The sequence below is a fragment of the Gasterosteus aculeatus genome, chromosome 7 (genome assembly GCF_964276395.1).
Source record: "Gasterosteus aculeatus chromosome 7, fGasAcu3.hap1.1, whole genome shotgun sequence".
In the NCBI taxonomy this organism is placed as follows: Eukaryota; Metazoa; Chordata; class Actinopteri; order Perciformes; family Gasterosteidae; genus Gasterosteus; species Gasterosteus aculeatus.
This window is the reverse complement of record NC_135694.1, coordinates 4665917-4690961: the sequence shown is the minus strand read 5'-3', so window position 1 is coordinate 4690961 and position 25045 is coordinate 4665917. Positions and strand designations below refer to the sequence as shown.

The 25045-nt window shown below is 47.9% G+C and overlaps 1 protein-coding gene across 6 annotated transcripts in view; it reads left to right on the top strand.

Moving 5' to 3' along the window:
• Nucleotides 1-14990, top strand: part of arap2 (ArfGAP with RhoGAP domain, ankyrin repeat and PH domain 2) — a 73023-nt gene extending 58033 nt beyond the window's left edge. For all 6 annotated transcript variants that reach the window (XM_078107131.1, XM_040181473.2, XM_078107132.1 and 3 more), the window contains 15 exons: nucleotides 2566-2629; nucleotides 3003-3166; nucleotides 3262-3474; nucleotides 3559-3664; nucleotides 4416-4563; nucleotides 5154-5231; nucleotides 6589-6663; nucleotides 7168-7285; nucleotides 8523-8651; nucleotides 8835-8968; nucleotides 10550-10632; nucleotides 12299-12334; nucleotides 12590-12653; nucleotides 13785-13889; nucleotides 13976-14990. In XM_078107131.1, coding sequence (XP_077963257.1) covers nucleotides 2566-2629; nucleotides 3003-3166; nucleotides 3262-3474; nucleotides 3559-3664; nucleotides 4416-4563; nucleotides 5154-5231; nucleotides 6589-6663; nucleotides 7168-7285; nucleotides 8523-8651; nucleotides 8835-8968; nucleotides 10550-10632; nucleotides 12299-12334; nucleotides 12590-12653; nucleotides 13785-13889; nucleotides 13976-14308 — 1850 coding nt within the window. In that variant the 3' untranslated portion in view covers nucleotides 14309-14990. The remainder of the gene's footprint in view (nucleotides 1-2565; nucleotides 2630-3002; nucleotides 3167-3261; nucleotides 3475-3558; nucleotides 3665-4415; nucleotides 4564-5153; nucleotides 5232-6588; nucleotides 6664-7167; nucleotides 7286-8522; nucleotides 8652-8834; nucleotides 8969-10549; nucleotides 10633-12298; nucleotides 12335-12589; nucleotides 12654-13784; nucleotides 13890-13975) is intronic.
• The last annotated feature ends 10055 nt before the right edge of the window (nucleotides 14991-25045 follow it).

The following is a 25045-nucleotide window of genomic DNA, read 5'->3' as shown; positions in this document are numbered from 1 at the left end:
AGGCGAGGAGCCGGCGGCGGCGTGGGGGGGGGGGTGGGGGGGGGGCTGGCTATGTTTTGTCAGAGGATGGTAGGTTCTGGAGCTCTGAAAGGATCCCTTTAGGAATCACAGGCTGTGACACGGGATTAACTGTTATTTTCTCTGCAGTGAGTCCCCGAATGAAAGGTGCCCCTGTGAAGCAGCGAGGCATTTAATACAACAAAAAAAAACACATTTTTCAATTAAAACCACAATATGTTTCTTACGTGCAGCTCTCCAAACTGCATCAAGACGATTTTGCAAGTGCGATGCAGCCTGTTCGTGTTATTTTGGCTGGCAGAGTTACTCTCTGAATCCTCTCGCACAACGTACCAAAGCGGTTTCTCACACTGGGGGTAAAGTAAGAGCTCTAATCTTTGGCTTTCGTTCATTTTTTCTATCCTTACTGAACTTTACCAATAAACTGGGACCATTGTCGCTGTCGTTAGCGCCTGGTTCCCATCGCTTCATTGACATTCACCAATTGTCGTCAAGCACTTTGTAACGTTGTGTTTTCAAAAGCTCGAATACACGCAGCCACGATGTAAATAAACAGACGTTTATCCCCGAAGAGCGCGGGAGCGCCGCCTCTCAAAGCGGCCTCCAGGGGGCCCAGCTGTGTTCCTCAGAGTGGATTGATCTCTTTGTGATGTCTCGTGTCAAGATGTCTGCTGCACAAATACCTAGAACCAAAGTAGAAAAACAAGTATTGTGTGTGTGTGTGTTATGACACATACAGTTGGATAATCATTCATCCGTCACAGTGCGCCGATCTGTTTTCACACCCGGCAGCTCCTGAAATGAACGCCTTTCAAACGAGATAAGGACGTGGACTTTGAGCTCATCCGGTGATTCCGTTTCCTCTGCGGGTTGATCTTAAGGCAGCGGCCGGATAGAGAGACGAGTTAATTCTCTAAATCTACAAATTAAGATCGGCAATCAGCATAAGACCGCAGCCCAGCGTATTTAGCACTCAGATGTCAGCGTGTCCCAAATCAAGTTCATTTCAGGGTAGAATCAGATTTTAAAGATGCCCGGCGATGTTCGGCGCTGCGAGTCATGATTCTGGTTGATTCTGGAGACAACGTGAATGAGAGTGATGGCTGGTAGCCGATTCTGATCGGACTAAAGTCTTTCTTCTTCTTGTTGATAACACACACTAATAATAACCTCAAAACTCAACAGGACGCTGAAGTGTTTCTATAAAGGTCAGGAAACATCCGGCAATTCTGTAATTTCAAAGACCTCCTTTTTGGGAACTGCTTCACATCCGAGAACGTGGTCCGCTGCCTGTTATATTCTGAGGTTATCACATCAGAGCGGCTGAAATATAAACCAGAAAATGCTCTCACGCCGGCCCTTTAAAATGATTTGTAGACAAACTCTCTGGTACAAATTATGGAGAGAAGAAGGCTGCAGACTTAGTTGCTTATCACACAAACATATTCAGTAATGAAAAATTCCCACTGAGCTGTACGACGGATGAAAGAGGATCGCTGCGTTTGTTCACAAAGCGATGACAAGTGTTTTTTGCGTTTACCTGATAACGCTGTTAATAAACCGCTCCTGAGCCAATATAGGCCTGTGAAGTTCTGGGCTTTCTTCTCTCCTTGTTTGGATCCAAATGAAATACTGTGCCCTTGAAAAATTGCCAAAGGAAACACAAAAGCAAAATTATTTATCAAGAGAGACTTTGGGGATTAATTGTTTTTTTTTGGAAGATGAAGGACTTTTCAGCCCAAATAAACCTCGTTATATGTAACGTTTTTTTAGCAATCTTTTGTTTGTTGTTATTTAATTGTTTCCTCTGCGTGCCGGTGATGGATTGTGCGATCACCAAGCATTCGCACGGATCACATAGAACAACGTTGTTTCCAGAAAGACCGTATTAGTGTTGCTTTTCCACTATTTAACGGCTTATCCGGTTCACCAGAATCAGGCGATTCGCCGATGAAAAGATTTTTTTCAAAGATTCGGTTCGGCGACAGGTCTCGCGTCCGATTGGTTAATATAACGGTCTTCTGAGAGGGAATTTGCATAGTCCCAAAAATGTACCAAATAAGGATTGGCGGCGAGTCCTTTTTCTTTTCCCTTTGCCTAATACTTCCCCTGTCTCATTTGGCTGCATTTCCACCAAAACTCGAGGAACCATCTTGCGTTCAAGCTTCGCTTCCCTCTCTTGTCGAATCCACCTTCAGTGGGTCTGTGACACAAACACCCCCCTCAAGGTCCAACGGGACGCTTCCGGGCCCTCCGACCGCTGTGCCGCTCTACTCCCGCTTCCCTTCGCCCTGCCCACTCGTCGGGTACGTCCGGACACATTGTGCAGGGTTATACTCCGCGTGGATCAACTCAAAAGAGTAAATGAATACCGGGACCTTTCAGTGACGGGAAATGAATGCTTTTTTCCTGGGTTTCGACGGCGAAAGCTTCTCAGCGGCTGAGAACTGAACAACCGCAAATGTCAGATTTAAACACATTACTTTGCATTACAGCTTTTCTCTCCAGCTACCAGTTTTCACACACAACTTGTTTTCCCACCCGCAGCGGTCTCCGTGCATACAGAAGGGGAGGACAAGATCCAAGTGCTGCTGATGGTGGAGGGAGGAAGGTAAGTCGGCATTTAAATCCAACCCCCCCCCCAAAAAAAGGGTGTGTTAATTGGCCACGCGTCTGCCATGCGACGCGGTGCGCTTTGATTTCGCCTCCGTCAAAAGGCAAAGACACGTTGGGACGGGGATCCAGTCCGTTAATTGCTCTTGGCTTTCGGGCGTTTGTGATGGAGCCTCGAGGGAGGCGGTCGGTGTTTCTAACCTTTTGTTCCGCAGAAGCACTTTAGGATTCCTTTTGTCTGTGTATTTATTGGCTCAGCGAGGCCTTTTTCTCAATATGTGAACAATCTTTGAGAGATGAAACACCATATTGTTCATATTTATGTTACTTCATGAATAATAACAGTTGTGTTTCTAACGCGTGTATAATAGGACAGTTTACATCCACGGCTTCAACAAGATGGACTTTGCGCTGTGGCACTCGGCCATCACGCTGGCCGCCGGCACGGACGGCAAAGCGCTCAGCGACCAACAGCTGACCAAGAACGGCGTCCCGATCGCCGTGGACAGCTGCATCGCCTTCGTCACCCAATACGGTGAGTCACCTTCATGCTCCGTATACACTGGCGTTAAAATCGTGCTGCTCGTCGGCTGACGCCGCGATCGTCCACCCTTTTGGCGACGCCACCAGGTCTGCGCCAGGAGGGGCTCTACGAGAGGCCGGGGGACGCCGGCCGGGTGGCGCTGCTCCTGCAGGAGTTCAGGCGGGACGCCCGCAACGTCAAGCTGAGGAGGAAGGAGCACCAGCTGGAGGATGTGACGGACACCCTGAAGAGCTTCTTGTCCCAGGCGGAGGACGCGCTGCTCACCAAGGAGCTTTACCCGTACTGGGTGTCTGCTCTGGGTACGGCGAGGCGTCGACTGCGCAACGGCCTTCGTCTCCTGCACGTTTGTCATTGTCGGGTTGGTTTCTTTTTGCTTTTTCCAGATGAGGAGGACGAGAGGCAGAGAGTGAAGAAGTACTCCACCTACATAGAGAGTTTGCCAAAGATAAACAGGTTGACCCTCGATGCCGTCCTCCAACATCTCTACAGGTAGACGCACAAAACACACACACAAATAGAGGCTAGTTGTTGCTCTGGTCTGCGTCATGGATGTGATCGGAGCGCTGGCTGATGGAGCGGGCGTAGCTCCACGTTCATGTCTGGGAGCCGCTCAAGGCCCGAAAGGGACATTTATTTGATAGTATAGAGTTTTTTTCTCCTTCGGCGGTTCGTGCCGTTTGTTTGTGTAATTTGTCATTCGACAGATTGAGTTGCTCGTAATTAAAAACTCGGGCGTTGGCGAACACATGGCAGAACCACTGCTATTTTCTGCAACAGGAAGCTTTTTTTTCCCTCCGCGAGGGGGAAAACGTATTTGTTCAAGTTTTAAGTCGGGGGAAAGTCGTTTGCTTGCGATTTAAACTTTTGATGGAGTTTAAATGCTTTTCACTTTTTCGGACATTGCGAACAGTCAGCATTTAAACGTGCGCGCGTGTGTGTGTAGAACCTTCCGGTAATACGTTTTCAGAATGCAGTTGTGTGCGATCTCGCGTCAGCATTAAACACCCCCCCCCCCGAGGTGCACAGAGCCCAACAGGCGAACGCCGGCGCCGCCTCCTGGATCCTGTCCCGCAAACACACACACACACACAGTTTGGACTGAGGCCCAAAGTCTCACCGACCTCCGTGTGTGTTTCTGTGTCTCGGAGGCGTGAGGGATCAAGAGTGATGCCGCGTGACTGATAGGAGCCGTTTGACCGTGTGCTCAGATTCCTCTTTTTTGTTGTTGTTGTGATTCCAGGATCCAGCAGTGCTCCAACCTCAATCACATGCCCAGCGAAAAACTGGCCTCCGTCTTCTCCGCCCGCTTGTTCCAGACTCGGGGACAAACCCCGCAGGAAATCAGAGTCGTCCACGACCTCATCAGCAACTACGTGACACTCTTCAGCGTGAGTCAAAGAGGTTTCCTTTATTCATCTACTGGACATGATTGGGAGGAAATACTTTATTTTTATTAACCTGTAAAGTAGAAAATAGAAGACAACCCCAGACGTTGCTGCTCATGAAGACTCCTGAGGAATGAGCCGTACAATTTCTTTTTTTTTTTAATGCCGTCGCCAGATCCTCACAAATTGGCTCGACCTGGCTCGACCTGGGGGCGGGTCCGTGCGGGAGCAACGTAAACGGCTGCTAATTCCCCACAGAACGCCGGGATCCCCCTTGTCTCCTTGTCCCAAAGGAGGAGAGTTCACTCCAAAATCGCCTCGGCACGCCGCCGCCGCTCGCGTGACAAACGGCGTTAAGCTCGACCAATCACGAGCCGAGACGCCCCGGTTAATTGGGGCGGATGCCGTTGACGGCGGCCCGTTATGAGGCCTCAACACGCCGCCATGAGTCAGATCGATGAAGTTGGAATAAGATCTGGATTCAAAGGGTTACAGTTAACGGCGCTCTGGAAAACGGCGCGTCCGCCCGAACGGTCCGATGTTTCCCCTCCGCCGGGGTTTCTGAACCGACGTTGTCGCCGTGTGTCCAACAGGTCAATGAAAGCCGCGTGCAGCAGATGGAGATCGAGAACAGTTTCATCACCCGCTGGAACGAGAAGAAGGACGCCACGGTAAGTCGAGCCCAAATGGAAATCACTGTGTGTGTGTGTGTGTGTGTGTGTGTGTGTGTGTGTGTGTGTGTGTGTGTGTGTGTGTGTGTGTGTGTGTGTGTGTGTGTGTGTGTGTGTGTGTGTGTGTGTGTGTGTGTGTGTGTGTGTATATTGATCTGCCTGCACGCATCGCGGTCTCTCAAATAAGGGATTCATTTGAAGTTTCATGTTTCTCGGGCAAAAATAAAAGGATTTCAGGGAGGGGGAGGGGGGGGTTTTGGGGGCGCTTTGTTCCTGTTAACCTTTACGGCAGGTGCTTTCTGCCTGGATGCCTCAGCACAACATTTGTTGTTTAGCCCCCCCCCCCCCCACATTCCCTCCCTTTCTCCACCTTGTCCGCGTGCTTCTAGAACACGCCAGCTGCTGGGGGTCGGTCGGGCTACTCAGTGGAAAACAAGCGGCATTACAAAGCTGTCAGAGATGAAAATTGGGTGCAAAATAGAAAAATCCGACGGTTTCTAATTAAGAACAACGTGTTGGTGTAATTGCACGGAGGAAGAGTCTCGGTTGAGATAATGGACGAGCTTATTTTAGGGACGACTTCACGTGTTTGCAAAGTGAAAGATTGCTTCAATCGCTGAAATGTCACATTCATCACCTCCTCCTGGTTACGGCTGACTTTATCTCGCTTTTATTTTTTACAGCTTGGGCAGTTCTGGCATCTTTCTCGTTACGCTCTAGCTGAAGAATTATTAAGTAAGAATGCACCAGTGCTCATGTATGCATGTGGTTTGTTTAGAGTGGTTAATGTACGCTATCATGTAAAAACTCCCTCTTTGGATGCAACGTCCCATTTTCTTTTCGACACTCATCCTATTTTCATTAACAGCCAATCAACATTCACACGGCAGAGTCTCTCGGAGATTAATTACTAATCTAAGCTGTTTCTTGTGAAAACGGAGCCAATTTCATCAACGGGCGAAATCAGACAACTGACGCCTGGTTTGGCGTTTTTGTAACGAGGTAAATAAGTTTAAATAAGTAAATAAGCGCTTTGGTTTCAGTGTGGCTGAAACGTGCACCCGCTGCTTCAGCCGTCTCCGGTCCGCTCGCACAAATGTCCTCTTTATTTCGCCAGGTGTTTTTTTTGTATTTCTATCAAAGCTGCGGGGATTTAGTTTGCCTCCAGCGCCCGGAAAAACGACCTTTGCCTTTTCCCCCTCAAAGTCCACGAGCCGTGTCCCTGACTTCGCTCCGTTTTACATTCATGCCGCATCGCAGTGTGAATTTAGAAGGAGAGCCAATTAATCCTGCCGCATTGTTTTTGTAATTCAACTGATCCCTCTGTCTCACTCTGTTTTCTCTCCCCGTCCCCCAGTTCTCTCCAGCCGGGGACCTGATCTTTGAGGTCTACCTGGAAAAGAAAAAGCCGGAGAACTGCTGTTTAATCAAGGTACACCAGTACAGTGTGTGTGTGTGTGTGTGTGTGTGTACTTTCAGCTGACATGCAGCTTTATGTGTATGTCCCGCCGGTCCCCACGGGTCCCCTTAAGACGGCCTGGGGGACATGGAGGCACGTGCCCAAGGGTGGGGCCGAACTGGAGGGGGGGGGGGGGATTGTGTCGACACATCGGTGGTTTAACCTGATGGGATTAAACGTCCCAGAAATAAATCAAAAAACGAACTAATCATACAAATGTCCGATTAAATTGTTTGAATAATTGCATTTCGGCTATTGGGGCCGAACAGGGACCAGAGGGGGGAGGGGGTCGTCGAGGGGTGGGGGGGATAAGGAGGGTCAGTCCTGTTCGGCTGTAAGTAGAGAGGGGCAGCCGAAGGCCCAAATGCCCCCCCCCACCCCTACCTCTCCTCCTCCCTGCACGTCGTTCCGTGGTCCCCCCCCCCCCCGCCTCCCCCCCCGGTGCGCGTTGACCTGCCTGTTGTGTTTTTCCCGTAGGTGTCTCCCGGCATGCGATCCGCGGAGCTCGCCGAGGCGGCGCTGACGGGGAGGAACGCCGGCTTCGCCGCCAGCGAGTCCTGGACAACGTTTGAAGTCATCGAGAACGGAGAGTTGGGTAGGATGGATTTCCATGTCAGATAGCGCCCCCCCCCCCCCCCCCCCCCCCCCCCCGCCCCCCTCACACAATAGTTTGTGATTATCTGCAACATTCAAAGTCTGGGTGAGAATGGAAATAATAACATGATGGCAACGACAGAAATAAAGAGCATTTGGGGACATTTCAACAAAAATGATTTTCCTTTTCTCTCCTTTTCCATTATTGAAATATTCATTCAATTTAATTGCAGCTCAAACATTAATAAGTTTTGCCTTTAGAAAGATTAATAATCACACAGAAGGCTTTGAGATTGCACAGGTGCCTCCTTGATCATTTTACCAAGAATCCAGATGCATTGTCAGCATAATAACTAGTTACATGTTCTGAAGTTGCTTATTTTCGGTTAATTGTAACTGTCAAAGTTGTGAAACTTTTCCCCCTACTGCTTTCTCTCTAACACACAACAACACACGTATTTAATAGGCAACTAATACTGAAACATCACAGCACTTTTTATCCTAATTAGTGAAAGCGGGTCATCCGGCGTGAGACCCGTTTCACAGCGATGCGTCCGCTTCCCGTCTCCGGTGGCGTCGACGTGATTGGAGTAGCGGTGCTCTTACCCACCCATCTTACCCCCCTTTCTTTTCGTCTTCGCGTCCAAGGACCTCGCGATCAGAGGCTTCACAGGGGTCTTTGAACTCGAAAAGAATCTTCATCTTTTCCCTTTTTTGCCGGGCACAGACAAACAGAGTTATCAGACACAATGGGCTGAAAGGGGGGAGGAGGGGGGCGGAGCTAATATTTGATGGGAGATGAGGAACTAATTCCATGGCCTGAGTCTGCAGAGAAGATAAGCCCACCGTTATGAAGAAGTTATGCCGCCGTGGCTCTTTTTACCTCCTTCGGTTATGAAAAGTGAGGGTGTGGAGATCAGAGCAAGGGTGCTGTTGCACAAATCTGCTTCTATTTTATTTCCGGGCCGATAGCATGCACCCTGTTCACCAATTAGGAAGAGATAATAGGTCTATTTTGCACATGAACATGTTTCCTAATCAGCTCCCGATACGCTGGAGATAATAAACAACATAATTCGCTTTAATGATATGAGACCTTGGATTTTCTTTTCATGCATTTGTAATTTATTAATTCAGAAATATTCTTTTATTTTGGCCGCTATCATTCCCCACCTGCTCTTACCCTTAGTGTCCCCCCCTCTTCTCACCTGGGGCGTCTTTCTTTTTGTTTTCAACAGAGCGGCCGTTGCACCCAAATGAGAGAATCCTCGAGCAGGTCCTGGAGTGGAGCACGCTGGATTTCCCTCAGTCTGCTTTTCTTGTCATAAAGAAGTTTAGTTGGTTCAAGGCAGTGTGCGATGACAAAGGTAAAGAACATCAACGCAGTCTCTTTTTTTAGATTAGTACAAGTATGGCTTTGTAGCATAAAGGTTACTTAAAGTACAAGGTCATCATTTGTTATCCAATCAAGTGGGGTAGAAACGGTTGAGGAGCCGGAGAGTCGTCTTGTTTTCTTCTCTTCGTTAACCTGAGTTGGCTTCTCGCCGCAGACCAAGGACGCTTGATGAAAGGAGACTATCTGAAGTTCAGCGACGGATCCTCCAAGCTGCTGTCGGGCCACAAGTTTCAGGATAAATACGTTGTACTGCGGCCCGACAAGCTGCTGCTCTACAGAGACATCAAAGTAAGCGGCGCTTTTACTTCCGCTTTGCGTCACCGGAGGGGGCGGGGCTTATTGGAAAAGGGTCATCGAACTGCCTTCGGAGAACTCCAATGGGTCAGAACCCCCCGAGCTCCACCTCTTTCCCCGAGCGCAGCGGGAGAATCGGACGCGCTGATGGCGGCGGACCCCGCCCCCCCCCCCCCCCCCCGCCCCCATTTCTCTCTCCTCACAGAGCCCCTGCAGGCCTTTGGATTCTTAAGAGTGTGATGAAGTGGAAATAATTGGTGGAGGTGCAGTGATTCAGGGAAAATGGCGAGAGTGTGTGTGTGTGTGTGTGTGTGTGTGTGTGTGTGTGTGTGTGTGTGTGTGTGTGTGTGTGTGTGTGTGTGAGGGGGGGGGGGGTACTTTCAGTGAAATCTCTTCCAAATATCCAGTTGCACAAGGATGTGGCTAATTGCTGTGTAAACGCTGAGGAAATTAGAGGTGTTTCTTTAAATGAATTGATATTCTTTGCCCCCTGCAATTATTGCCGGCTCAGTATTTAGCGCACATTATGTTGGACTGGGGGAGGGGGGGGGGGGGGGGGGTGTAGGTGTCAAAGGCAAAACTTTTGATTCTGTTGGCTTTGTTCTCACCCTCCTTTGTTCTTCGTTGCCGGGGAGAAGAGACCCGCCGGTAATGATTCACATCGATTGTCGCGTTTCGATGCTGCGCCGATTGTTTGCTGGCATTTATTCTACTTTGGTGTGCGAAGCAACTAAAACGTGGTAAACCGGAGGCGCTTAAGGTCCCAGCGCGCACACACACACACACCACGATACGCATTTCGACTCTTTTTTATGGACAAATTACATTTAAAATCATGAAAGAGCTAAGCACCTTTCGGCGTTTAGCTCCCACATGTTTGGTTTCGATGGGCACGCTCGCCACCACGGCAACAACTAAACAATAACAGCCAGTAGCAACCGGAGATAAATGGAATAGAAGATACGGAACATGACGTTACGCAACCGAGCAGCATAAGGCCCCGTGAGTGTTACCAGATGGTGTCGAGGACGTAACACACTCGCGATACGGTACCAGGAAACTTATCGGCCTAGATTCATATCGATGAAGAATTACCCTCGTTTTCAAAGGAAGGGATATATTGAGTCTGCATGGCCAAGAGAAACGTAGCTTATGCTGAAAATGAATTTGTGTTAAAAGCGACGAAAAAGAAAAGTGAATACTTGGAGATCCGGCTCCAAGTAGTTTCATACCAAACGTCTGACAACCAATATGCTTAATAGTGGACGTTCTGAGGGGGGACGAAGCGCAATCAGGGTTTCTTTCCGTGTCGCATTAAGATGATTGATGTTTTAAGAAAACTCTTGTTTTCTAATTGTCTTCTCACCTGTGTGTGTGTGTGTGTGTGTGTGTGTGTGTGTGTGTGTGTGTGTGTGTGTGTGTGGAGTCTGTAACTTAACATGTGCTGGAGTTTTGACCAGTTTTCCCTGCCTGTGGTTCACCAGCACAGCCAAGCTGTGCCTGAGGAGCCTCTTCAGTTGTGTTAGTTTATCGTGTTAATTCTTCTCGCTCGTTAATTTCTTCTCCTCTTTGCAGGGTACTAAAGCGGAGAAAGTCATCCAACTGAGCTCTGTGAAATGTTATTTTGGCCTTAGGAAAAAGCTCAAACCTCCAACCAGGTAAACTGCACTTACATGCATAATACATCTCTACTGTTTGTTGCTAAATCCACCCGTGATCGGGTAACGTAACGCAAGAAACAGGTGAACGTTGCAGTTGTCGACTTAATTTAAAACGTCTCCTCCAGTGCTATAAAGAAAAAACCTAATGATTGTCTATGGAAGGAGTATGTTCACTAGAATTTGCTGAAAGCTTTAGAAAACGCTGATAAGTGGACAGTTCTTTTATTTTTATTTTTTATATATCAACCTATCGTTTCCAAGGTCAGCATTCAAATGGATTATTGTAATATTATGCAAAGGAGTCGCCAAAGTGTTTGTTTGTGCTTTGACAAGATCCCTCCTGTAAATAGCTTAAAAAAAATAACCCACGCATCTGAAATGCAAAAGGCTACAAGATTGACAGCTCAGGTAAGGCACAGGTGAACATGCAGTCACACAGCTTGCTTTTTAAACTCTTTATTTAAAGTGCAGTTCACGAGCCCTCGTTCATTCGTTGCGATTTAATTTTCTTGTCACTGTCATACAGATACTGTGGAGATGTGGTTCCCCCCCCCCCGGTTGTGTGTCTGTGTGACGATCAAACGTGACCTACTAGATCCAAAAAGCAACACCTGCTGCACGTTCGGACTCGTGTTATTAAGACGAACGGGTGATTTTTTAGTGCCACGTCTGCGTGTAAACAACTTCTCCCCAAAGATGCATTGCCCTTTTCTCTTCCCTCAAAGGTCAGCGTCGCCAGGAGATCCCCCCCCCCATCCTATTTTTCACCGTAATGAAATTGATTAAATGTAATTGCATTTTAACAAATACAAATCTTCCCGCGAGCAGGAAACATCCCCGCTGCTGTTTCATTTTAATGATCTTCCATTATTATAATTTACGACACAGCAAAAGCCTCGGCACTTTTCTCGTTGGCCAAACGCGGAGGAAAGTTTGGAGGAGGCGACTCCTTATATTTCACGTTAACCAACTCTAATTCCTCATAATTTTCCAGCCCGCGTCGCAATTTTCGGAGTCCAGGGAAGCGTGAAAAATGAGTCCGGCAAGCGATTGTCTGCATTACACCGTCCTTCAGGGTAGGGGAAGTGGATAAGGGAGCGAGAGTGGGAGATGAAGAGAGGGAGAGGATGATACGAGGCCTGCAGCCCCCCCTCCTCTCCCTCCTCCCCTCTCTCTCTCTCTTCGCTTTGCTCCTTCTCCTCCTCCTTATTCGGAGGGGGGGGGGGGGTCAAGTCGACATGCATGCAGACGTAAGGCTTGTGTGCGTTTCCTGTATTTGGTTTCCGGCGCCGGGCCGCGAATTCACACATGAGCATCAAATGTGCAGACTTTGGAGATTTGTTATCTTGTGCACATCTGATGCCTGAGACGTCGTAGTTTAAGGCTCACAGTGTGCGGCACACTTTGCATAAACATGTGGGCTGGAGCTCCGCTGACTGATTTAATTAATTCCGTTGTGCAGCATCCTGCATTTGAAGTAAACTCTTTGCATTTTAATTAAGAGGTTCTGAACTGAGCCTCCCAACAGTTTCCCGACAACTTTTCACCAGATTGCTTTTCACGGAAAAAAACATGTTTTTAAACCTCCGCCTCGGAGACGGAGCGCCGTTTCTCCTCCGGTCTGCAGACGCACAATGTGACCCGTGTCCTTTCTGTTCAACAGCTGGGGCTTCACAGTCCACACCGACAAACAACAATGGTGAGTTGCGTGCAGAAGGACTCTTAATTCAATAATTGATGAGTTTGACTTTCACCCTTTGCATCCACTTAGAAAGGCTCAAGAAGTTTCCTTTAAAGCACTATACTTGGTGGATTAAGCATCGGTGCTGTTGGACATAACGATGATCACATGACACACAAAGGCGGTTTCTACCTTGCAAACTGTTAATGGATGCCTTGTGAATGCCCCCCTCCCCACACCGAGCGACTGGTAACTGAGCTTTTCCCTCCTCAGGCACTTCTGCTGCGAGACGAGGGAGGCGCAGGTCGCCTGGGTGAGCGACGTGGTCAGGATGACGGTAAGCTGACGCTCACCGCAGCAGCTGTGTTTTTCTTTCTCCGGTAGTCAGACGGGACAGATGCGCGGCGGCGTTCTCCGGGGTCACTCAGCACCAACACGGACCATTTCATGCGGAAAAGCTGTGGGAATAAGGTCAAGGCGGCTGCAACAGCACCATTGTGCTGCTTCAGCGCCGAGATCCGGCTGAGCGTTGAAATAACACAACGCTCATATCTTTGCATTCCTTTTCACACTCTCGCCTCTTCCTTTCCCAGCTGCGGCGTGAAAACAAGCATCTTGTTTGCTCATTATACAAAATATTTATATATATATATTATATCTCCTCAACATCGGGCTGATCCTTCACAGAATGCCCGCCGCGTTGAATCGGTATCGGCTTCCCTTGTGGGAAACGTGTCTGCGGCACGGTGTTGTCTATCACGGGCGCTTACAGGGAAAAGCCTTTTAGTGCCTGTTTGGGTCGGCGAAGTAAAAAGGGCAACGTCGCCGTCGGCGAGGGAGGGATTGATCCGGGGAGGAGGCCGACTTTCGTCTGTTGTTTCTAAGTGTTTCGGCGGTGTTTATTTCAGCCGGCTCAGTGACTTTTCTCTGCTCTCTGCAGAAGCTCTTAGCTTTGCCGCGACCAAATCCATAGCAGACTGGAGCCGGCTGAAAATATTAGGATTCGCCTCCCAAATCCGCTAAACAGCGGGATTGACAGCTCCCATCACAAGGGCTGGTGGGAAGGACGCACGACTTGTGGGAAGGGCAGAGAGGGAGAAAGTAGAATGAGAGCACTTCTCTCCTTCTGGATTTCCTTTTCTCTTACCTGCTAGCGAGCATTGTGCTCCAGACAGTTTCCATAGCAACTGGCGAATGAAGGACCTCGTTTGGACGGAAGGGGGGATTCGGCCTGTGGCGGTGAGGTTGTTGAGGTCCAAGGACAGGTGCTGAAATACATGAGCGAGACGGTTCTAAAGGTTTTAGGGCTGACCAGCGATGTGAGAGGAGAAGTCAGTAAAAGAGGAAGTTTAGCCCACCCGTCCTGCCGCGGTGCCGCCCGGCGCCGCAAAGGGGAAATAAATGACTCACCGCGAGCTGTCTTCGGTGGGCACAGCGGATTACGGTTCACACGTTCTGTGTCTTCCAGCACGGCTCCAACCTCAGCCCAAAGGCCCCGCGTCCCAAATCCTTCAGGGGGGGAGCGCCGGCCGGAGGCCAGACGATCCCCCGCGTCCCCGGAACCAGCAAACAGGTGCGAGATCCGTGACAATATCCGCAGCACGAACACGTGACAAAATGCTCGACTCACTTTAAATCTGTCCCCTCCCCCCCCTGCAGCCGACAGACGAGAGAATCTCTCCCGCCGACGGCTGGCCGACGCCGACCAGGGACGCCGTCGTGCCCCGCGGGGCAAACCCCCCGGTCGGCTTGCTCAAGGCCCCGCAGGTGCCGCAGCGAAGAAGCTCGGTGGACTCCGGCGGGCCTCAACAGCCCGCGCCCCCGTCCAGACTCACCAAGCCCCCGGCTTTGGCCCTCCCCGCTCAGAGTGGCTGCAGGACCCTCGGCAGGAGACCTCTCCAGGGCGGGGAGGTCTTGATGCCTCCTAATCTGATGAACGAACTCAGCTCGGTGCTGAGCAAGACCAGTCGCGGCGCCAAGAGCAACGATTGACAGGAGGCCGGCAAAGGGAAGAGGACGGGCGCCGAGGACGGGCGGACGGACGGGAGGGTACGGAGACCAAAGTGAATGCACGAGGACCCGGCTGCCCTCTGAACTTGTGTGTGAGGGACGTCGATGCACGAAGGGGATGATGAAACTTTGGAGGTCATGCAGACGGCCGGACACGCTGACCCAAGCACTACAAAGCGTGATTTAAAAACCCGAGGAAGGCTACCGAGAGTTCGTTCCACTGTGAAAATCGCAGGAAATTCTGGAAATACTCCGGTATTGTATTTTTAAGGAGACTACATCTGGAATAAACAGCCTTCATCTGGATGTAAGCAGTGTTTTGCCGTGCAAAAGCTATAAATAGCATTCAGTATTCAAAAATGAAAAGTGACGTGGTCCTCCATTTCCACAATTTACAATACTTGATGTTTTATTCCCAAATATGCATATCGAGTTTCAATAAAGATGTGTAGGTTTCGGGCCACTTTGCCGTTAACGGAGGCTAATATGCGTTTCAGATTCGCTATTAGTGGTGGGCAATCTAGCAAGTATTATTTATTTGTGATAATGTATTTTGGGGTTTGTTTTTTTAAACTGTTAACTACCTTTCTTTCTCTGTAACAATTAGTTGTATTGCTGCTTACAATTGTTTTTAAGCACCAATAAAAAAAAAAAGTAATGCAAATGAATGTAGGCTTATTATAATCACTAGAAAGAAACTTGGCCCACCATGTTTTTTTCTACCAGACAATCTCATACTATAAATACATACACATATAAATACATACAGGGACCTACACAGAAGGTGACCTCAGCTTTTGGAGCGGCTCAGTGTCTCGCCGTTAGTAGGAATTGAACCACCGACCTTGTTGATGAAGGATGATCCTGCTGATTGTCTGAGGAAAATTACTGTGCTCAGTATTTCTTTCTTCCATTGCCAACAGCTACGGCTAATAAAAAAGCTTCTTTTTTCCCCGCAGTTTCTGCAGAAATTCAGATGGCGGGGACAATGGAGATGGGCGAGGTGTCCGTGTGCGATTGTGTATCAGAAAGAGTGATACACACAGGAAATTGGTTTCAGAAAAATTGCCCCTTTCGGTATTTTTGCACAGCAATGAAACTGGAAATAAAGCTGAATCCATCAGATAATTACCGTTGGGTACAGACCAAATACCCAATGAAGTGAAGCGATCAAGGTAGAATAAGAATGAAGGCATAAGTGTTAAATGATGATTACCCTCATTGCTTTCAGGCTTATTGTTCATCTTGATTGGAACTTTTTTTTTCCTCACTTACAAAGAGTTTATATTCTAATTTTGCATTCTGGTCTCTGAGTTTTGTATAGTACGTTCATTTGGCCGTTTTTTAACGGGTAAATCTGTTTTATAGTCTATTTGATTTCATTTGTTGTGTTCCGTGTCTGCAAGATTTAATAGAAGTAATAGTCCTGGAAGCATGTCGAGTAAATGTAGCCCAGTTGTGGATTTAAACACAAAAGAAACCCCTTTTCCAATTTTGACTTATCTATACATAATTCTACCATTTTATTCATAGATTTCATTAAATCCCACATTTTCTCGAGTGAAATGTGAGAATAAACTCCCCATTTGAAGGCACACGCCTTTGCTGAATAATGTATAGCGGCCGTGAAATGCACACGTAGGCAATTGTCACACAGGTTCCTCCATGAAAAATTCATATTAACATTTTATTTTCATTATGCCTCACACACCAGCTGCTTGTCCTTTGTTTCACGTCCTTATATTCCAATCATGGAGCTGCCACATTTATGCATTCATGGTCGGACCATTTCTTATTAGGGGTTTGTTTGCTGTGTGCAAATATGTGTTTTCTCCCCCTTCGCCCATATTAGCTCTAAGTTCATTGCACTAGTGAAAATGAATATACGCTCCTACTTAATTGGCCTTTTGAGAATCAATTTCACTCCACGCCGCCTCGCTTCCACCCGCAGCAGACACACGCCGTACGCTGTGAACTCTCGCTGTGCTAATATGTTTGTGCCTCAAAAAGAAATCTCATAACTCACTTGAATGGTCAAGGTAATAATTGCTTTGAAATTCCCTCCTGTATTTACATCCACTGGCGTCGACGTCCGCTGCGGGTTTTTTTCCCCCCCCCCGGACCTGCCATCTGTGGGTGCGTCTGCCTTTCTCGTCCTTCTGCGTCCGTCCAACCCAGCGCTTTCGGCCGTCCCTCTGAGACCCCGAGTGTGCCAAGGTCACCGCATGGTGCACTAGAGGTCAGCGCGGAGCTCTGCAACGCCGTCGACCACCTCGACGCTCGGAACTAAAGCGTCACAACAAACAAATTCCCCTCAAAAACCTCATTTTTGAGCGGAATTTTGTTTCTTTGCAACTTATTTAGTTATTTAGTTATTCAATACAACAATGACTACATGTCTCATGCACAAGCAGGTAGAGGTCTGAAGTGTGTTATTAATGGTTGGTTTTGTGAAGCACGAGACTTGGATAATACTGCTCACGGTGTGCGGGACAGAGTTTAACATACTTAAGCAGTTGTTAAACTTTGCCTCTGGTTACCTGAATTCTCCGAGGATTCACAGCGTCTCCGTCCGAGGTGGAGGGATTCCAGGGGAGCGTCCAGACCTCAACTACCTTTGGTAAGTAGCCCTGATTGATACGCAGATTTTCATTTTTAAAAAGAGCATTTTACTTGGAATGGAATATTTGCTATATTGAGATATGTTAGATCTTGAAATTAGAAATAAAGATTTTAACAGGTGCACCTATGTTATCTGGCCACTAGGGTTCGTCATGTAAAATATGCATTTCTCAAGATTTAACCAACCAATAGTTTATAAAGTAGCAGCTGTTACATTAAAATTCAGAGGCCTAATTAATCAATCCTATTGAAAATGGTATAATAATAATTATAGTCCTGATTATTCTTAATACATCACATACACTTGACATCACAAAAAACACATTTCTTTTATTATTCATGCATTACCTTCTTCACCTTCATTAAAAAACGGCTTGTGCAGAATATATATTGTCTCGTTGTCAATGGCTTAATACGAAAGCCACTTCATATGCAGGTCGACCTCTCTCGCTACTTTCAGTCTGTTGCAATTGTGTGACTGATGTGTAGGCCGTAAAATAAAAATGGCAAACCATAAAAAAAAGTCACATTGTAATCATGAGCTAATAATCCCTGCAGACTTTTCCCATCAATCTGCATTGAAACTGCAGTGCCAGTTTATACGGCTGCAATAACGTATCATCCACCAAATTTACTGTGATGCACTAAATCATTCAAACTTTGAAAGAGGCAGCTAATTGATTAACTCCTGCCAGAGGTAGTAAAAAAGTTTAAAACTTTGCGCATACACACATCATTTTTAATTTATTTTTTCCATAGCATGTACATTCACTTAATTTGAATATAGTTGCAAATTTGGCAACGCTACTTCAACCCACAGAGAGTCAACGTTCTCGAGGTCTCCGCTGCGTCATGCGGCTCCTGCATGCAGATGTGCGCAGCATCAGCAGCAGAGTGGGTGAGCCGGATGCAGTGCTCGCGCAGACGGAGTGGGCGGGTGGGGGGGGAGTAGGGTGAGACGGCTGACATGCTCGGGAAAGGGAGAGAAAATGACGAGTTATTTCAAAAGAGCAGACACGAGCCCTCTGATTCTACGTGAGATGCCTCTCAATTAAACCCAGAGCCTGTGAGTTTTTCATGTTGGGCATCCGTTGGAAACATGCGGAGGTTATAGATCAGCCTTCGGCCTGGTGGAAGTGTCCATTGCGATCTGATCCCCCCCCCCCCTCCCACCTCTACAGAAACATCAAGGGTGGGAATGAAAGGAGCAGATCAACGACGGGCTTTAACGCGTCGTCCAGAAGCAGAGAGAAGAAGCTCCTAAGATAACACGTTGGCTTCAATGAAGCCATGTTGCACCTTTGCTTCATCCCGGGGACCGCGTGCAAATCAGAGGGGCCGTACCGTTAACTCTGACATGCCGCGGCTGTGTAACGCGGCCGTGGTGATTTACATTTCCAGAAAAGGGTAAGCCTTATATTAATGGAGCCGTCCATTTCCCAAGCTATAAATAGCTCGCCGCATGAAGCTGCCCAACGGCTGGCTGCCTCTTTTTTTTTTTTTTTTACGCTGATCCACGCACTCTGGCCCGTAATCTCGATTCTATTAATGTCTCAGGTGATATTTACGACACATGGACCCTTTTAGCCTGACGCGGCGGTAGAGTGTATATTCAAACCAGCCAAACTTTTATCTATTTAAAAGCCTCTGCAATTGCAATTAATCTGGGATTGACTCTTTAAAACCTCAATCACCCCCCCCCCCCCCCCAATCCCCCACCACCACCACCTCTCCCGGTCGAGGGAGGGTGGCCTATTAAAGAAGGGAAATGTGCATTGTGGAAGAATAAGGCCGTCTTCGTATGTTGAGATTGTTATTATGTGAGTGCAGCCAGATGGAGGCGATGACACTTGTTTGGGTGGTGACCTGTGCATCACAGGCATATATCCACAAATAGTTGTGACTTTGATTGTTTGATGGCTTCCATTGATCCAGTCGGCCTGAGCTAAGGACACGCAGAGAAACAGGAAGTGATTGGAAGGAACCACGTTCCCCCGACTCACCGTGGAGAGTTTAAGGTGGAAGAAATATTTTATTATCCGTTTTGAAGGTTGTTAACAAAAGGGGGGGGGGGGGGGGTCCCGTCCCGTCCCATTGCTCACGTTCTCATCGATAGCGCAGGTTTGCGGGGTAAGCTAGTGGTAAGCTAGTAGCGGCTAATTTAGCCTTGAGCCGCTAGCCTCAGGGTACAACACTTGAGGAGAAATATCAGACATCCCGCACACTTGATTTGTAAATTCCTTTTTAATATTTCTTCTGTATTAATGTCAACTTTTTAAACAGGGCAATCTTTCTATAAACCGCTAAAGTCCCGCACAATTAGCCATGTCATTTCATTACAGCTACCCTGACCGCAAGGAACGTCGGAATTGTAGACACTGTTACGTTGCATCATGGGGCGGATCCAACACTTGAAGCTCCGGTCTATATAGTGACTAAAAGCTACTTTGCTTTTAGTCATTTCCAAATAAATCTCTTCTCCCAACTTGGGTGTAGTAAACCTTTTTAAGATACTGTGCTCTGCAGTGGAGGAGAGTGATTCTAATGTTGATACAACCGCAGCGCGTGGATTCAAACAACCGGAGGCTGGCGAGCTGCGTATCGGGGGTCTCTGGGACTTGCCGAGAGTTCGGCCCCTTCAGAAAGAAAGATGGTTTGAAACCACCAGAGAGACCAGGAGAGCGAGTCGTGCGCTGATTAGGGGGGGGGACCCGTGAACCCCGCGGCCATTTCCATTTAGTAATCCACTCCAGAGGTGGAATGAGAAGCCGGGCCGAGGCGACCTCTGCGCGCCCGCCGTACAATGGGCTCCTTTATTTCACCGGCCAGGCGGCGGGCGGGCGCGCGAATGGGCCGGCGTAAGCAGAGGAGGAACAAGGTGGATGGAGACGAGTAAAGGTGGGGGGGGGGGGGAAATGTGACGAATGGACAAGATTGCGTACCTGAGCATTTAACATAAATGAAAGAGGAGGGCATTAGCGAGAGGAGGACAATGGCCGACAGTCTCCTGACCCCTGTATCCGGAGTCCCTGTATTGGCTTTGCGCGTTGGACCTTGACCACCTTATTAAAAGCAGGTTGCCAGCTCCCTGGTGTGACCAGCCGCACGCCGCAGAAGAGAGTCAGCAGTTTGCTGCCCCCCCCCCCCACCCTCCCCGACACCCCCTCCCCACACCCACAGCTCTTCAAACCACACCATCCCAAGGACACAGATATAGATTGGACACCATTGATTTGAATGGAGAAGAGAAGCATAAATTGTTTGTCTCATTCGGAGTCCATTATTTATTTATCCCCATCTAATCTACGATGCCGGTCCATCCACAGTAACCTTCATCTGAGATTTGTTTTGGTCTAAATGAAGTCATCAACACTGCAGTGGGTAGAGGAGCGGCTAACTGGAAGGAATTCAAAGAGCTGCTTGTTAAAGATGCATAGCGTTTCTATATAGAGGGGTAGCGTGTTCGTCCCCCCCGAAGTTAAAGTGTCCTTGGCGGCTGTTTGCTATACTTAATGCTTCGACTTGCACGCTCAAAGCCACCAAACAAAGCGCTCAGATATCTCATAATTATTGCATAAAACTAAATTGGTGGTATTATCCAGGCAATATGAACACCTCCCCTTTATTTGGTGTATTCAGGTCGCTGGTGATACAAAAAAGGGTTTTTTTTCTTCGTAAGTTTCCCAATTTTCTTTTTTAATGATATAGAATAATTCTGCCACTGGTCACATGGTTTCTTGGTTGCTGACTTAAAGTCAGCAATCGACCACGCTCATAATTAAACACGCTTTGGGGTTTTGTTTCAACGTCCATCAGTGGTCTGGTTATGACCAGCAGCTTAGTGTAGCCAATATCGGTATCAAACTGTAATAATATCACCAAAGACTGGTTTTTACAAGCAATACACTATGCGAGTCCTCGGGAGTTAAAACATAATACCTAACACACTTCAATTTAAACTTTGTCTGGTATGGTTATGGCTAACGTTTTCCGTGATGTTGCTGTGTAACATAAGTGTTAAATATTGCTACACAAAGGCATAATCTTATTTAGAGTTGTTGGTGTAACTCTAGCTTACATCCTCCTTCTTACAAAGCCGCTTTAAACCCATTTTCTTTGCATGTATTTACACAGAAAGCATGCGCTTTCTTTTTCTCGATACGTGTTTTCATTTTTGCAACTGTGATCATCTTTGTTCAACCCTTTGAACTTTTAACGCTCCTCCGCCTCGCACCGTCGCTCGCCTCAAAGCGCTTTGCGAATTATGTGTCCACGAGTCTGAAGGCGCAATTAGCCAGAGGAAGAAGCAATCACCGGATTTCATCTCATAATTGGTATTAAACCCTTGTATATGAAAATGATTGAAAGAGATCCAATCTCGCCATTTTATTGGATAAAACTGTGAGCACGTCTCACATAACACACACGCACATCTCTCTGCATCTTCCCTGAGCTAGGCTGGTGGGTTTTTTTCCTTCTGATGGTGAGATAATGACCCTCACCGCTGTGTGAGATTTCTGATTAACAGAAGAACAACAATGACTGCTAATTACCATCTGAAAGACTAAGCCGGGCCCATGGAAGCTCCTTTCAGGCCCGTGGTGCTGCAAAATAACGTCTGAGTGTGTGTGTGTGTGTGTGTGAGTGTGATGCTTTGTTTACTTGCATGTGGTTGATTTCCCACTAGAGGATATAAAAGAGAGCGAGACGGACCAAGGGTGAGAGGCAAGTGCTCTAGCGAGACATAGTTAGAGACAGAAGGAGACAGAAGGGACGCATGAAAAGAGGGGCTGTGATGATAGAGCTGTTTTTTTCTCGTAGACGTCAACCCCCCCCCCCCACCGTCCCCCCCACGATCCACCGCGGACTCATTCGCTCTGACCAGCGGACGTCTGCGTCACACGTCTTGGGGGGGGGGCTGTCAAAATCAGAGCGCTCCTCACTTCACAGGAGCAGCGTAACCAGAAAAAAACCACACCACCCACTTTTTTTTTTTTTTCTGTTGCTAGGAGATGCAGACGGGAATGTGTCTCTCAGACAAAAAGATAATTAAAGTAGGAAAAAAAACACGAGAAAGAACCATGAGAATTACTGTAATTTCCACTGCAGAGGAGCACGATTAGAAGCACCTACCAAAGCGCCCCCCCCCTGATAAACTGCTACACCTCGACTGCCCGTCGGTCTGGTTCAATGTGGCGCGCGTACACAATCCCAACGTCCGACAGCTCGCCCAGTAGCGGCCTGCAGATCGACCCTTACCTCACAACGGACTGCTGCTGCTGCTGAACCCTTTTCCAGATTGATCTCCCGTTATTCCCTAACCGGGTCGGAAGCAAGTATCTGACGGAGACGCCTCGGAGGGGAACCGTATCTAACAGTGGGAGCCACCCGACACTTTTATAACGCTATCGGACTCGTAAATGGATCCCTCCTCGCTGTTGGCCGCGCGCTTTAGTGCGATGCTTTCCGACCCCGAATGACACGGCGTGCTGCGGCTTCGACAGGCAAACGGGAGGGATGCTCTTCGAAGCCTCTGACTCGAGAGAACCGTCGGGGATGAAGACTCCATCAACGGGCCGTTAGCGGCCCTTCACCAAAGGACTAATGGCCGATTCCCCGGCAGTTCAACCAACCACACAAATGCTTCAGCTTGAATTGATCACGAACCAGTATTTCACCGTACATGACTATGTATACAATTTAGTTTTGAAGAAGAAGTTTGGGAACCTCTGCTTTATTGTGCACAAGCTCTCTGTAGCCTAAATCCTGCCCTTTGTTGCTCCACAACTCGCCCTGTCTTTTGAACCAAGTTCGCCGACCCGGTTCCTTCTCACTCCCAACTCCGAGTGCACGTTTCCCTCTTTCCGTCCTCGGGTTGATCCAGTGTCTCTCTGCCTTCTCTAACGAGCCTCTATTCTGCTTAATTAACATTAGTCGGGGCTTGTTTGTGCAGGCGTGCTATTCAGGTCATGAATAATCTAGGGACTGGAACTGGTTTCTTTTTCATTCTGAGAACTCTTTGGTTTCCCCATATTCATCCTGGCTTATCGGGCGCATTGTCTGCATGTGTGTGTGTGTGTGTGTGTGCAGATGTGTGTATGTGTGTGGTTACCTAATGAATAGAGCAATGCTAATGGTGGTAAAACAGTGATTTCTCCTGCTGATTGGGTGTAATGGATGGCACTCAGGGCTCCTTCATAATTGATGAGGATGTCTCGTGAATGTCCCGCTGCTGTTGTGCATTGGCGGCGGCATGCGTGCCCGTTTGCGCGCGCCTCTGGATGTGCAGTGTTTTTTGTTTTTGTTTTTTCTTCTTCGGGGTGGGGCCCCGAGACCCTCCAGAAGTCTGTTCTTGTTATTTCCTGTCAATTCTTATTAACAGAGGCACGCTCCGCCGTCTCCATAATGTATGACTGCGGTTTGCGGGAACGAACTGGAGTCAGATTCTCTCAGCGAATTGAAAGAAAGCGACGAGAGAGAGAGAGTCTAATTGTTTGCAAGGGGGAGAATGCGATGATTAAATCTTGTTTTTCATCTCATTTCCCCTTTGGAGCCAAAGGAAAGAAAGCAGTCTATGTAGAAATGTCAAGTCTATTCCGTCTGAGAGGTGTGCAACTACATACAGACACAGACAGACAGTTCGCACAGTTGCACATTGATGAAAAAGTGCCTGGAAACTGACAAACCATGGACGTCCGCCTGCCGCGCAGGTTCCATCCAAAGGACGGATGGTATTTCCAGTTCTCCGCCCACAACGTTGCTCCAGAGATGTTTGAATATTCATTTTGCCAACACAGCTGTAGTTGTTTTTTATCCACGCAGGTTAAAGAGTTGGCCTGCAGGGTTGCGGCCTGCATTGAAGCCTCGATGCCCACCTGTTTGTCCTCTGCGTCATCGGAGGTTGCGCGTGTAAAACAACCATCTGTGACATCTCCGCCGCGGTGCAACCCGCGAGACCCTGCAGAGGCAACGCCGAAAAGCCGCAGATTACCTCGCGGGGCCCCGCGGGGGTCCCACGCCGTCACTCCCGCGCCAGCTCCCGCAGTTTAAACACGTCTTTCGCGCTCGCTCGCTCGCTCTCACTCTCTCTTTCTTCTCCCCGCCTTCCGTCCTGTTTGCCGCGCTTTCATTTTTACCGTCGTCAAGACTCCCCCGGCGCCTTTCTCGTTTGTCCTCTCTTCTGTCTCCAGCTCTTCGGGGCTTCTCTCCGTTTCCGAGACGCCGTGCCAACCTGAGATGCTTCCCTCCAGCTCCCGGCGTCCGTGACTCTCAGAAGGTCCCAATGAGGGAACGTGGAAAGGCGGGTTAAACAACACATTTAGAAGGACTGAAAAATGCAGCTGCAGAGCCGCGGGTCCAGTAAAAAGCCAACGTTTTAGTCTAAATTGAGTTCACATTGAGTTGATGTTGAGACTACTTATAGAATATATGCGATGTCAAACACTAACATAGTTCCTTATATCGATTCAGGTAAAGTGGACACAAAGACATGTGTTGTTACTGCATGTCATATTATTATTATCATGGTGTTTTAAGAGAAACATGGACTTAATTTTGAGGTGTATGCAGAACTGTTCATTATGTGTGAAAGAGAAATACATCTCGGAGCCAATATGAATGGAGTAAAAGAACAAAGGCACTGCGGAGCATTCGTTTCTTTTCATTCTAAGGTGCGATATGTAATTATACCCTTAAAGTTGTCAAATAAAAATAACGCCGACCAGGCAGTTAAAACAATCCGTTGGTCAAAAGGTACATTTTTAGCCATCACTCTGGTGCTTTTCCTTTTGAGCAAAAGCTGCAAGGCCAGCGATTCTATCGGCAGTTTTTATAAGTGGTGGAAAAAAAGTGAAGATGTAAAATTGTGGGGGAAAAATAAACAATTAAAGTAAGAAAAAACAAATATATGAGCAAACTTGCACATTCTCACTGCTGCATAGCTGCATAAGTGGAAAGTCAATAGCGTCTTTGCAGCACCCTGTTTATGCATGGTCAGCAATTATCATCAGCCTGCAAGCCGGCCGATTTAACGACACAATTTTATTATTAATGAGCGAGCGATAAAACGAACACCTGTCAATGTTATTCAGTTTTATC